Source organism: Salmo trutta, chromosome 2 (genome assembly GCF_901001165.1).
Source record: "Salmo trutta chromosome 2, fSalTru1.1, whole genome shotgun sequence".
In the NCBI taxonomy this organism is placed as follows: Eukaryota; Metazoa; Chordata; class Actinopteri; order Salmoniformes; family Salmonidae; genus Salmo; species Salmo trutta.
In genome coordinates this window covers 16,550,981-16,566,130 of record NC_042958.1, presented here as the reverse complement: position 1 = coordinate 16,566,130, position 15,150 = coordinate 16,550,981, and the positions used below count along the sequence as shown (strand labels likewise).

General features: G+C 42.3%; 1 protein-coding gene across 1 annotated transcript in view; it reads left to right on the top strand.

The window, feature by feature from the left end:
* The window catches only part of LOC115148849 (golgin subfamily A member 6-like protein 22), a 122,584-nt gene extending 108,997 nt beyond the window's left edge, over positions 1–13,587 (top strand). The window contains exons 23-24 of the mRNA XM_029691132.1: positions 12,691–12,900; positions 13,510–13,587. Coding sequence (XP_029546992.1) covers positions 12,691–12,900; positions 13,510–13,587 — 288 coding nt within the window. The remainder of the gene's footprint in view (positions 1–12,690; positions 12,901–13,509) is intronic.
* Positions 13,588–15,150: the final 1,563 nt, after the last annotated feature.

Sequence of the window (15,150 nt, the reverse complement as noted above, 5' to 3'; positions counted from 1 at the left end):
GTGTAGTAGGATTCAATCTTAATCCTGTATTGACGCTTTGCTTGTTTGACATGCTGGTAAAAATTTGGTAAAACTGATTTAAGTTTGCCTGCATTAAAGTGCCCGGACACTAGGAGGGCCGCTTCTGGGTGAGCATTTTCTTCCTTGCTTATGGCCTTATAGAGTTGGTTGAGAGCGGTCTTAGTGCCAGCTTCGTTCTGTGGTGGTAAATAGACGGCTATGAATAATATAGATGAGAACTCTCTTGGTAGATAGTGTGGTCTACAGCTTATCATAAGGTACTCTACCTCAGGCGAGCAATACCTCGAGACTTCTGTAATATTAGACATCGCGCATCACCTGTTATTGATAAATAGACACACGCCCACTCCTCGTCTTACCAGAGGTAGCGTCTGTCTTCTGCTGGTGCATGGAAAATCCCGCTAGCTCTATATTGTCCGTATCGTCATTCAGCGACGTCTCGGTTAAACATAAGATGTTACAGTTTTTAATGTTCCGTTGGTAGGATAATCTTAATCGTAGGTCATCAATTTTCTTTTCCAATGATTGCACGTTAGCAAGAAGAACGGATGGTAGTGTGAGTTTATTCGCTCGTCTACGGATTCTCAGAAGGCCGCCCCATCTGTAGCCCCTTTTCCTGTGTCTTTTCTTCACGCAAAAGGAGGGGATCTGGGCCTGTTCCAGTGAAAGCAGGATATCCTTCTCGTCAAATTTGTTAAAGGAAAAAGTTTCTTCCAGTCTTCCAGTTCTTATCCTCTTGTCAGTGTAAAGTTGGAATGTTGAATCATTCATTCTGTAGGCTAAATTATGTACCACACAGCTCAGTGCTAGATGTTTTTTTTTCAATGTATTGAACTAAAGTGTTTTTAAAAGCCAAAGCTGTACACGCACACACATCAATGGTTGTGTGTCTCTGCATGGGTCCAGTTCCAATCAAAGCCCTGAGGTGTTCAGTGAAGATGTTTCTGCAGCCATCTTCTTCAAACACATCCCCATAACTGATTAGACCGGTCACACTGACACAGAGCTGATCAGAGTCATTCATGCTGTTTTTGACAGCATTAGTGATGGCTTTGTGACGTACGTGTGTGTGTGTGTTTAAGTGTTTTAATGAGAGTCTAAAGTGAACTTTTTGCTAGTTAGCGTTAGCCGCTCGTTAGTGTGTCAAACTTTTATCTCCTCCGCCTCCAGCAGGCCTGTATAAATATTGCCTGCTCTGATGTCACAGATGTTGTGTTTACTGTAAATATCAGTTCGCCATCTGAAAAGTTTAGGTCAAATTTTTATTGAGTAATTAAGTCAACGAGAGGAAGTACAGATTGAACCAAATGTTGTTGTTTGTCTTGCTCAGTAGGCAATATGAGGTATCATATGGCAGAGGATTCTGAAAAGGCTTGTGTTGTCATCGGTGTGTGTGCGTGTGTTTGTGTGCGTGCGTGCATTCTTGGGTTTATATGTGTCCACTGTCCAGGTGATAGATCCTTCTGGTCAAGCCTGATGAGGTGTTCTGATGAATCAGGATGAAATGGTGTCTGAAACAGCCTCATCTGCTTCCCAGACCCCTTCAGATATATTACCTGATGGACAACCAGACCTCTTCACATATATTACCTGATGAACAACCAGAACTCTTCACATATATTACCTGATGAACAACCAGACCGCTTCACATATGTTACCTGATGGACAACCAGACCTCTTCACATATATTACCTGATGAACAACCAGAACTCTTCAGATACATTACCTGATGGACAACCAGACCTCTTCAGATACGTTACCTGATAGACAACCAGACCCCTTCAGATATGTTACCTGATGGACAACCAGAACTCTTCAGATACATTACCTGATGGACAACCAGACCTCTTCAGATACGTTACCTGATAGACAACCAGACCCCTTCAGATATGTTACCTGATGGACAACCAGAAGTCTTCAGATATATTACCTGATGGACAACCAGACCTCTTCAGATATGTTACCTGATGGACAACCAGACCTCTTCAGATACGTTACCTGATGGACAACCAGACCTCTTCAGATATGTTGCCTGATGGACAACCAGACCTCTTCAGATACATTACCTGATGGACAACCAAAACTCTTCACATATATTACCTGATGGACAACCAGACCTCTTCAGATACATTACCTGATAGACAACCAGACCTCTTCAGATATGTTACCTGATGGACAACCAGACCTCTTCAGATATGTTACCTGATGAACAACCAGACCTCTTCAGATACATTACCTGATGAACAACCAGACCTCTTCAGATACATTACCTGATGGACAACCAGACCTCTTCAGATACATTACCTGATGGACAACCAGACCTCTTCAGATATGTTACCTGATGAACAACCAGAAGTCTTCAGACTGCTTAGGCAGGAATCCTGTGCTTCATTTGAGAGAGGTGATGGTTAGACAGGCAAACTGGCCACTGTCTGACACGTACGGGTATCTCACTCTGATCATAGGAAATTGAGACCTGGACACTATCTCTTTGGGGGGAAAAGGATGTGTAAAAGGTGCGTATTCTTACCTATTTGAAGGTATTTGACCCAGGATTGATCTGTGCTAGCATGGACAGATTCTAATTTCACCACCCCTATCTTTTCACTAGCCCCTCCCTCTGACCCTGGCCCTGTTTACACACCATCAGTGTTGGCGCTGGAGCGTCAGCTAGAAAGGCACAGTTGAGGCGGGACTGTTGAGGCGGGACTGTTGAGGCGGGACTGTTGAGGCGGGACTGTTGAGGCGGGACTGTTGAGGCGGGACCTAACTAACATATACTGTATGTCTGAGACAAAACCTTGAAGAAAAGTTCAAAACAAACCATCCAACTATTGATGTTATAATTTCTAGGGCTTTTTCTCAGGACTGTACGGCTGTTCCCTGTGCCAGCCCAGCACGATTGGCCAGTTCTCTTTTTATGGCGTTGATTTTCGAAACATTTTGATGAGGCTACGTGTCAGAGCAGACATAATGAAGAAAGCCATCAGACTCATTAATATGGCTTATCTGATCTGCCGTGGCTCACTGGCCAACCTAATGTAGGGACATGTCATCAGCATTAAGCAGAGGAGGACTCACATGCACACACACACACACACACACACACACACACACATCATGATCATCACCATTAAGTAATCAGCTCAGAGTGAGACATACTCAGGAATTCAACCCTACACACATACACACACACCAGATATATAATTCAGATCTCTTAGTGATGAGTATACATATTTAACTGATGTCAGCTCCGCTGGGGGGGGGTTTAATTGGAGAGAAAGTTTTTATAAAATTAATGTTTTATAAAAACGTGTTTAACAATAAATGTCTTCATTAATATGATGAAGGTATCTGCTAAAATGAGCTGAGTGGTTTAAGGCTAATGGATGAAGGGTCCTCTCTCTGGTATTGTTTTATCCATAGGACAGGGCTTAGGGGTTGATTATCTCTGGTGTTGTTCTATCCACAGGACATGGCTTAGGGGTTGATTATCTCTGGTGTTGTTCTATCCACAGGACAGGGCTTAGGGGTTGATTATCTCTGGTGTTGTTCTATCCACAGGACAGGGCTTAGGGGTTGATTATCTCTGGTGTTGTTCTATCCACAGGACATGGCTTAGGGGTTGATTATCTCTGGTGTTGTTCTATCCACAGGACAGGGCTTAGGGGTTGATTATCTCTGGTGTTGTTCTATCCACAGGACAGTGCTTAGGGGTTGATTATCTCTGGTGTTGTTCTATCCACAGGACAGGGCTTAGGGGTTGATTATCTCTGGTGTTGTTCTATCCACAGGACAGTGCTTAGGGGTTGATTATCTCTGGTGTTGTTCTATCCACAGGACAGGGCTTAGGGGTTGATTATCTCTGGTGTTGTTCTATCCACAGGACAGGGCTTAGGGGTTGATTATCTCTGGTGTTGTTCTATCCACAGGACAGGACATTTCAAAATGGTTCTTCTCGTGATTTTAGACTTTTAGAGTTAATGTGTGGATTCCTCTCCTACCCCACCACCTACTCGGTGAGTATGTTTACGTGCAGACTAATAATTGGATATTAAACTGATTATGGCAGTAGGCTGAGTATGGTAATAGTCATGTAAATACTTTACTCTGCTTAACTTAATCAGCAAAAGGTCAAAATCAAAGTAAGTATACACTGATTAAAACACCTGGTTTTCTGAGCACTATTTCAAATTATTAATTGGAGAAATAGTTCTCACATACAAACTTTATATGTCCGAAATCAGAATCAAATAGGCTACGCAAAAATAACGTTCGCTGTGGTAGAACGTTTATTTTGATTGCCGATTTTCTGCATTTATTGAAGTCCCATCAGTAGTCTGATTTCAGACGTGTCCATGCAAAAAGGATTATAAGGGAAACCGTTCTTCTTGCTAAGCATGTAAACGTTTTAAACAAACTATTATATTCATCTGACTTTCCACAAGAATCGTATTATTGTGTGCATGTAACTGTACTCAGTGTGAGGATTTACCAAAACACCTCTCTCAAGGCCTACCTTTCACAACACATTCTTTTTTTTGCGTGAGTGTGATTTTTTTTGTATTTTTTCCCAATGAGACCACCGACATCACCGCCAATACCCCCCTGAAAAAATGTGAGTAGAAAAAAAAACAATCTAAATGTTAAACAGGTTCCCATCTCGTGTGCGTTCACCCCCCCACCTCTCTCTCCTTTCTCTTCCCCCTCTTTTTCCCCCTCTCCCCCTTTTTTTCTCTCTCTCACTCTCTCATTCTTCATTATCCTCCCCTGACACCGGTGGAAACAAAGGATCCATGTGTAATTTAGTCTTAATCATAACACCGTCCCTTCACAGCCATCCAGCCAGTCAGAGTGAGACCGCACACATCAGCCAGCCAGGAGAGAGATGTTGATGTGAAACCGGTCTCTTTATGACTGGTAGGTAATTACTGTCATTAGAACACTCTAGAGTGTGTGTGGACGTGCTGTATAATTGATGGTGAATTAATGTGTGTCAGGCAGTGGATATGAGGGATCCTTCAGCGCTCAGAGAGAGGGGTCTGCTGTCATGCCTAGGGGTCTGGTGCTACAGTGTATGTATTAGAAATACAGAACCCCAAAACAGGCTCTGCCAGAGCGAGGGGGGGCGACGCGAGAGCCCGATCTCTGCCCAAAATCAGTTTTTGTATGAGGGGCAATGAGAGAGTGTCGAATTTAGTCAAGATTAACATGAATTGCTATTTTGATATGTGAGGCTTATATGATCTAATAGAAGTTTGGTAATGCTTAGGTTGTTACCAATGTACTGCTGAGTGTGATGCACGTGACATCCCAGCAACTTGGAGAAACAACACTTTATATCGGAGTTGTCCCTGTTGAAATTTGAGAAGGTCGATGCATATTCATGAGGCTAACATAGCATCTCACTCTCCATTGAAAACAGACAGTTGACATCAACACCCCTCATCAAATATTCAAAAAAGTATTCAAATAACGAGATGTATCCACCAATGCAAAGAGAGGAGTAGGCGAGTGCTTGACAGCCCGCCGTTCCGCTCTGTGGACGACAAATCCTGGTAACACTTTACTTGACACCCAGCGTCATAACATGGTCATAACAACTGACATAGCGTGTAATAACCGGTCATAATATGGTCAGAACATTGTCATGACCCATATATTTACACCTGTTGTGACATATATTGCATTATTTTATGGATGGTTATGACATCAACATAAGAGTGTCAACCCTGCCAAGAACTTTCCTTTAAAAGTTTGTTTCTTAAGTCCTTTGTTGTAGACCACACAACAGTGTGGTCTAAATATATGTGACAGTGTGGTCTACAACAGGTCTAAGTATATGTGACAGTGTGGTCTACAACAGTGTGGTCTACAACAGTGTGGTTTACAACAGGTCTAAATATATGTGACAGTGTGGTCTACAACAGTGTGGTCTACAACAGGTCTAAGTATATGTAACAGTGTGGTCTACAACAGTGTGGTCTACAACAGGTCTAAGTATATGTAACAGTGTGGTCTACAACAGTGTGGTCTACAACAGGTCTAAGTATATGTAACAGTGTGGTCTACAACAGTGTGGTCTACAACAGGTTTAAATATATGTGGCAGTGTGGTCTACAACAGTATGGCCTACTACAGGTCTAAATATGTGATATGTGACAGTGTTATGACCATGTGCTATGACTTGTTATGTGAAGTTATATCAGCTATTATGACATGGTTATGACCGTGTTATGATGCTGTGTGTCAAGTGAAGTGTTACCCAAATTCCGTTTTTTTTTTAGGGGTGGATCAGCTTATTATTGCGGAAAGATTGTTGCTTCCATCAATGTAATTGTCTGCATCACTTCCAATCCCCCATGTCTTTTTTTGGTAAATATATATATCCATATACATACACGTACATACTCATACATATACACATGCATACATAAACATTCATACATATACACATATATAGATATACATATATTCTAAAAAAAAGTATCTTTATTATTCCCAGCAAACCCTACCACCCTTCCCCCAATTGGAGTAAACTAATAAACAATAACACTTAGGCTTCTACCTTCAGTTTATACATATTATACACATTTTACAGACACAATCTATTTTACAATAGTTATATTTTGTTTGTTTTTAGTCCTTCCTCTATTTCTGATGTCCATCCAGATTTCTATTTGTAACTGCTATTTCACAACATTTCTGAACCTATATACATTTTACAGACCCCGTATGTTTTACATTGGTTATCTTGTTATTAGTCCCACCCTTCAGCTCCATTCAACCCCTCCCATCTCTCAACACCATCCATTTTGGATTTCTATTTGCCATATATTTTTCCACTGTGCTGTGATGCTTCACAAAAGTACTGAACCTTTCTATTCTCATAGCTTCTACAGATTGTAAAGTAAAGATAAACATTTTTGTTAAAATAATTATTCTATTATTGATTATGGCTTTTTAAAATCACCCAGTATTGCTATCTGCAGCGTTAGTTCTAGGCAAATGTTGCAATTCTTCAGCCATTCCTGGACCTGTGACCAAAAACGAGCTACATATGGACAATACCAAAATAAATGATCTAATAAGTCTGCCTCCTCACAGCAGAATCTGCAGAGCTGGGAAGATTGTATCCGCCATATATATATATATATATATATATATATATATATATATATATATAACATTCTATTAGTTGCAAGAATTTTGTATAGTAATTTAAATTGAAAAATTCAAAGTTTTGAATCCCGCGTTGTTATGCGTATCAATTCATAAACCAAGTGCCATGGAATGGGTACATCGAAAATCTCTTCCCAACTATTTTGCAATTTATATGGCACAGCTGTCAGTTTTTTGTTCCTTAAATGAAATTGGAAAATGTTTTTATTCTTCACACATTTCTTTAACCATTTATGTTCTTTAATACAGGGCCGACAGACAAGTTCCTTACTTTTTCCCCCTTCTACTTGCCTCTTCCATTTTTGTGGTAATGCTGCAATTGTTGTAATTTTGGGTAGAGCAGACATTTCCATATGTCTGTCTGTTTGCTGCATGTGTGACATAACTCCACCAGTCCTATGTATGATATCGTTCACTAAAATTATACCTTTTTTAAACATTTCATCGAAAAATGTTTTTTTATCAATTAGTATATTTGAGTTTAACCACAATATTTGTTGTATTATTTGTTCTGTCTTTTCAGGTGGATTAAACTGAAAAATTCTGTTGTTAGGGCGGAGACACAAGCATCGGGTCATTATATTCCAAGATGGCGTAGCAGTTCAGACGTCCTGTCGTGTCCCGTGTATATATATATATATATTTACATATTTTTTTCTTCACTTATCTTTTTACATTTTTTTATTCTGAATACTCAACCTCAAGGCACTCTCCTGCAACCCGCCTCATCAATAAAAAAAAAATAAAAAAAAAGAAAGTATTATTTACCTCATCTGAATTCCACGACAGAAGCTAGCCAGAGGTTAGCTATTTTCACAGGCTAACGTTGAAGTTCAGCTAGCTACGGTTAGCTGTCCTCAGCTATCCATTAGCTCGAAAAGCTATCGCCAGTTTTTGTACAGCGCGACTCAGACCAGAGCATATCGGACCTATTCTCTCTCCTTTCCTCGATTTCTACCGCAGGCTCTGGACATTTACACCTGGATCTTGCAGCTAACTAGCTGCTACCTGAGTGACTATTGGCAACGTCGGTCTCGGAATTAACACACACAATTACGGAGCTAGCTAGCTAGCCAGCTGAAGAATTCCGTCAGCCACTCGTGGGCTACTCCTGAGCTAGCCAGCTGAAGTGTCTCCTGGGCTACAACTCACCTATCCTGACCCGTTTTACTGCCGATGCGGAGCCCCATTGGGTCTTCACGACTGGATCACCGACGTTATCTGCCCGAGGGAGTTGTTCCAACTGGCCCCTCCGTCGCGACGTAACCTGATCGCCCATCTGCGGCCAGCTAATCGTTAGCTGTCTTTTCGGCTGCGATCTGAATAGGTCTGTCGGACACTTTTCTTGGGCCACTATAACTAACTATTCTGCCAACTTGGACAGGTCCCCCCTTCCACACGGAACCCCACTAACCCACAGACGGAAACGCACGAGGCGGCTAAAAACAGACCTCCCTCCCATCTTCCACCAGCTTGCTACCTATGGCCCAGCTAGCTGTCTGAATCTCACTGGACCCTCTGATCACTCGGCTAAGCATGCCTCTCCTTAATGTCAATATGCCTTGTCCATTGCTGTTCTGGTTAGTGTTTATTGGCTTATTTCACTGTAGAGCCTCTAGCCCTGCTCATTATACCTTATCCAACCTCTCAGTTCCTCCACCCACACATGCTATGACATCTTCTGGTTTCAATGATATTTCTAGAGACAATATCTCTCTCATAATCACTAAATGCCTAGGTTTACCTCCTCTGTACTCACATCCCACCATACCTTTGTCTGTACATTATACCTTGAAGCTATTTTATCGCCCCCAGATACCTGCTCCTTTTTCTCTCTATTCTGGACGTCACAGACGACCAATTCTTATAGCTTTTAGCCGTACCCTCATACTTATCCTTCTCTGCTCCGCTGGGGATGTAGAGGTGAATCCAGGCCCTTCAGTGCCTGGCTCCACACCTACTCCCCAGGCGCTCTCTTTTGATGACTTCTGTAACCGTAATAGCCTTGGTTTCATGCATGTTAACATTAGAAGCCTCCTCCCTAAGTTTGTTTTATTCACTGCTTTAGCACACTCTGCCAACCCGGATGTCCTGGCTGTGTCTGAATCTTGGCTTAGGAAGTCCACCAAAAACTGTGAAATCTTCATCCCTAACTACAACGTTTTCAGACAAGATAGAACGACCAAAGGGGGCGGTGTTGCAATCTACTGCAGAGATAGCTTGCAGAGTTCTGTCCTGCTATCCAGGTCTGTACCCAAACAATTTGAACTTCTACTTTTAAAAATCCACCTCTCCAAAAACAAGTCTCTCACCGTTGCCGCCTGCTATAGACCCCCCTCGGCCCCTAGCTGTGCTCTGGACACCATATGTGAACTGATTGCCCCCCATCTATCTTCAGAGCTTGTGCTACTAGGCGACCTAAACTGGGACATGCTTAACACCCCAGCCATTCTGCAATCCAAGCTTGATGCCCTCAATCTCACACAAATTATTAATGAACCCACCAGGTACAACCCCAAAGCCGCAAACACTGGCACCCTCATAGACATCATCCTAACCAATATGCCCTCTAATTACACCTCTGCTGTTTTCAACCAAGATCTCAGCGATCACTGCCTCATTGCCTGCACCCGTAATGGGTCAGCGGTCAAACGACCTCCACTCATCACTGTCAAACGCTCCCTGAAACATTTCAACGAGCAAGCCTTTCTAATCGACCTGGCCCTGGTATCCTGGAAGGATATTGACCTCATCCCGTCAGTAGAGGATGCCTGGTTATTTTTTTAAAATGCCTTCCTCTCCATCTTAAATAAGCATGCCCCTTTCAAGAAATTTAGAACCAGGAACAGATATAGCCCTTGGTTCTCCCCAGACCTGACTGCCCTTAACCAACACAAAAATATCCTGTGGCGTTCTGCATTAGCATCGAACTGCCCCCGCGATATGCAACTTTTTAGGGAAGTTAGAAACCAATACACACAGGCAGTTAGAAACGCCAAGGCTAGCTTTTTCAAACAGAAATTTGCTTCGTGCAACTCCAACTCTAAAAAGTTCTGGGACATTGTAAAGTCCATGGAGAATAAGAACACCTCCTCCCAACTGCCCACTGCACTGAGGATAGGAAACTCTGTCACCACCGATAAGCCCACTATAATTGAGAATTTCAATAAGCATTTTTCTACGGCTGGCCATGCTTTCCACCTAACTACCCCTACTGCATTCAACAGCACTGCACCCCCCACAGCTACTCGCCCAAGCCTCCCCCATTTCTCCTTCTCCCAAATCCATTCAGCTGATGTTCTGAAAGAGCTGCAAAATCTGGACCCCTACAAATCAGCTGGGCTTGACAATCTGGACCCTTTCTTTCTAAAATTATCTGCCGAAATTATTGCAACCCCTATTACTAGCCTGTTCAACCTCTCTTTCGTGTCGTCTGAGATTCCCATAGATTGGAAAGCAGCTGCTGTCATCCCCCTCTTCAAAGGAGGTGACACTCTTGACCCAAGTTGCTACAGACCTATATCCATCCTACCCTGCCTTTCTAAGGTCTTCGAAAGCCAAGTCAACAAACAGATTACCGACTATTTTGAATCCCACCGCACCCTCTCCGCTATGCAATCTGGTTTCAGAGCTGGTCATGGGTGCACCTCAGCCACGCTCAAGGTCCTAAACGACATCGTAACCGCCATCGATAAGAAACATTACTGTGCTGCCGTATTCATTGACCTGGCCAAAGCTTTTGACTCTGTTAATCACCACATCCTCATCGGCAGACTTAGTAGCCTTGGTTTCTCAAACGATTGCGTCGCCTGGTTCACCAACTACTTCTCTGACAGAGTTCAGTGTGTCAAATCGGAGGGCCTACTGTCTGGACCTCTGGCAGTCTCTATGGGGGTACCACAGGGTTCAATTCTTGGGCCAACTCTTTTCTCTGTATACATAAATGATGTCGCTCTTGCTGCTGGTGAATCTCTGATCCACCTCTACGCAGACGACACCATTCTGTATACTTCTGGCCCTTCTTTGGACACTGTGTTAACAACCCTCCAGACGAGCTTCAATGCCATTCAACTCTCCTTCCGTGGTCTCCAACTGCTCCTAAACACAAGTAAAACTAAATGTATGCTCTTCAACCGATCGCTGCCTCCACCTGCCCGCCCATCCAGCATCACTTCTCTGGACGGTTCTAACTTAGAATTTGTGGACAACTACAAATACCTAGGTGTCTGGTTAGACTGTAAACTCTCCTTCCAGACTCACATCAATCATCTCCAATCCAAAGTGAAATCTAGAATTGGCTTCCTATTTCGCAACAAAGCATCCTTCACTCATGCTGCCAAACATACCCTCGTAAAACTGACCATCCTACCAATCCTCGACTTCGGCGATGTCATTTACAAAATAGCCTCCAATACCCTACTCAACAAGCTGGATGCAGTCTATCACAGTGCCATCCGTTTTGTCACCAAAGCCCCATATACAACCCACCACTGCGACCTGTATGCTCTCGTTGGCTGGCCTTCACTTCATCATCGTCGCCAAACACATTGGCTCCAGGTCATCTACAAGACCCTGCTAGGTAAAGTCCCCCCTTATCTCCGCTCACTGGTCACCATAGCAGCACCCACCTGTAGCACGCGCTCCAGCAGGTATATCTCTCTGGTCACCCCTAAAGCCAACTCCTCCTTTGGTCGTCTCTCCTTCCAGTTCTCAGCTGCCAATGATTGGAACGAACTACAAAAATCTCTAAAACTGGAAACACTTATCTCCCTCACTAGCTTTAAGCACCAGCTGTCAGAGCAGCTCACAGATCTCTGCACCTGTACATAGCCCATCTTTAATTGAGCCCAAACTACTACCTTTTCCCCTACTGTATTTATTTATTTTGCTCCTTTGCACCATATTATTTATATTTATATTTTAACTTTAACTTTCTTCAAACTACAAATCTACCATTCCAGTGTTTTTTCTTGCCATACTTTATTTACTTTGCCACCATGGCATTTTTTTGCCTTTACCTCCATTATCTCACATCATTTGCTCACATTGTATATAGTCTTATTTTTTTTCTACTGCATCATTGATTGTATGTTGTTTTACTCCATGTGTAACTCTGTGTTTTTGTATGTTGTCGAACTGCTTTGCTTTATCTTGGCCAGGTCGCAATTGTAAATGAGAACTTGTTCTCAACTTGCCTACCTGGTTAAATAAAGGTGAAATAAAAAATAAAATAAATAAATAAATAAAATATCCATATCTCTGGTTCACACACACACACACACACACATGAAAGAAGGAGAGGATTTGTAAATAAACTGTTGCATAACATGTTTAAAATATGATTTAAGAGCGAAAAAACAGGGGACATGCTTTAAAGCAGAGCAAAACAGGGAGGTGCTAGCTAAGATTGTTCAACATCAGACATTTTGTTCGTGTTGCCTACATGAACACAACCCTGACATTGCTTATCTCGCCCTCCTTCTACAGGTGAAGACATTGGAGGAGGAGAACAACTCATTGACCAATCAAGTGAGGACTTTGGAGGAGAAGTACAGCTCGTTGACCACTCAGCTGCTGAGGTCACAGAGCCAGGGCCAAGACAACGTCCAGCGGCTAGCCAGTCAGGAGGAGCGTCTGGTCGTACTGAGGACAGAGTCAGAGACGCTACAGGAGAAATACAGCAGCAAGGTGCAGGAGGTGAGACAACATTCACCATACTGTCCTTCATTGGTGGTGGATGAGGTGAGCTTCCCCCTTTGGGTGTCTATTTAAGTCCAATCAATTATTTGTATAATTAATGATATATTACACATGTACTATTCAGTACTTACTGTATGATAATGACATTACAATCATCAGGATGCAGAAGTTAGAATTGTCATCACTTGATGTTGCTGATACTAAAATATCAACAATACAAGAGAGACTCATCTGGCTTTTCTAATGCTTATTTATTGGTTAGAGAGGAACATTGGGGTGTTTAACCCCAGAACGGTTCACATCAGAAAGTTTAGTTCATTACAGCATTATGTCATGGTGGTGTATTCACACAGGGAAAAGCAGGAAGCCACTGAAGGTGTTGTGGTTATTACTATTATCCCAGAGTCCACGGCCTGCAGGGAGACGCATGTAGACCCCATCCCTCTCATCCAGCTCTAGAGACAAAGCATTAGATATGTACTCATAATACTGATCATTGGTGTCATTATTAAACATCCATCTTGTCATTGTGGTAAAGGTAAACAGCCATGGCTTTCCCAGTGCGGTTTTCAAAGGCAATGATCTCCTCTCACTGGTGCTGTGAAGATGCCTGCATCAGAGGAGAAGCAGGGAGAGATCATCACTGTCCATCTCTCAGACACCGTTAGTAATACTGGACTGTAGCCTGATTCAGTCTGTGTTGGATTAGTGTGGTCAGTACCTGTAGTTGTGTTGTAGGCCCTGCCAGTGTTGGTGAAGACTTTACTGTAGATCAGTGTGGTGTCAGTATTGAAGGGTCCTACCCCTCCTGAATGAGTCAAAGCAGCAGAGAAGGAAACTTTTGGTCTGTTTGAACACAGGAAGAAAACACAAGAGTCTAAGGATGCAGTCTCACATGGTTTACTTATTTAATTGATATTCATTTTGATTTGTTCTGTAGTACCAAACTATTATTGGAGTGTGTAGCTGTAAGAATATGATGAGAACTTAGTGCCTTCAGAAAGTATACATACCCCTTCACTTATTCCACATTTTGTTGTTACAGCCTGAATTCAAAATGGATTAAATATATTATATGTTCTAATCGATCTACACACAATACCCCATAATGACAAACGTAAAACATGTTTTTAGAAAATTTTGCAAATGTATTGAAAATTAAACTAGGAAATATCTCATTTAGATAAGTATTCACACCCCTGAGTCAACACATGTTAGAATCACCTTTGGCAGCGATTACAGCTCTTAGTCTTTCTGGGTAAGTTTCTAAGAGCTTTGCACACCTGGATTGTACAATATTTGCACATTATAATTGTTTTAATTCTTCAAGCTCTGTCAAAATGGTTGTTGATCATTGCTAGGCAGCCATTTTTAAATCTTGCCATAGATTTTCAAGCCAATTTAAGTCACAAAACTGTAACTAGGCGACTCAGGAACATTCAATGTTGTCTTGGTAAGCAACTCCAGTGTATATTTGGCTTTGTGTTTTAGGTTATTGTCCTGCTGAAAGGTGAATGTGTCTCCCAGTGTAACGGCTCTCGTCGGAATGAGTGGACCAAAGCGCAGCGTGGAAAGTGTTCAGAATTTTATTAGATCAAAAAACACTCGAACAAAGTAACAAAACAAAAAGCCAACAGTTCTGTCAGGTAACAGAATACTAAACAGAAAACAACCTCCCACAAAACTCAGGTGGAAAACAGGCTGCCTAAGTGTGATTCCCAATCAGAGACAACGATAGACAGCTGCCTCTGATTGGGAACCACACTCGGCTCAAAACAAAGAAATAGAAAATATAGATATTCCCACTCGAGTCACACCCTGACCTAACTAAACAGAGAATAAATAAGATCTCTAAGGTCAGGGCATGACACCCAGTGTCTGTTGGACAGCGGACTGAACCAGGTTTTCCTCTAGGATTTTCCTGTGCTTAGCGCTATTCCTTTTCTTTCTATCCTAAAAAACTCCCTAGTTCTTGCCAATGACAAGCATACCCATAACATGATGCAGCCACCACCATGCTTGAAAATATGAAGAGTGGTACTCAGTGATGTGTTGTTTTGGATTTGCCCCGAACATAACGCTTTGTATTCATCACATGAAGTACATTTCTTTGCCACATTTTTTTGTTTTACTTTCGTGCCTTATGATCCATCCTCAGTGTTCTCCTATCACAGCCATTAAACTCTGTAACTGTTTTCAAGCCATCATTGGCCTCATGGTGAAATCCCTGAGCGGTGTCCTTCTTAT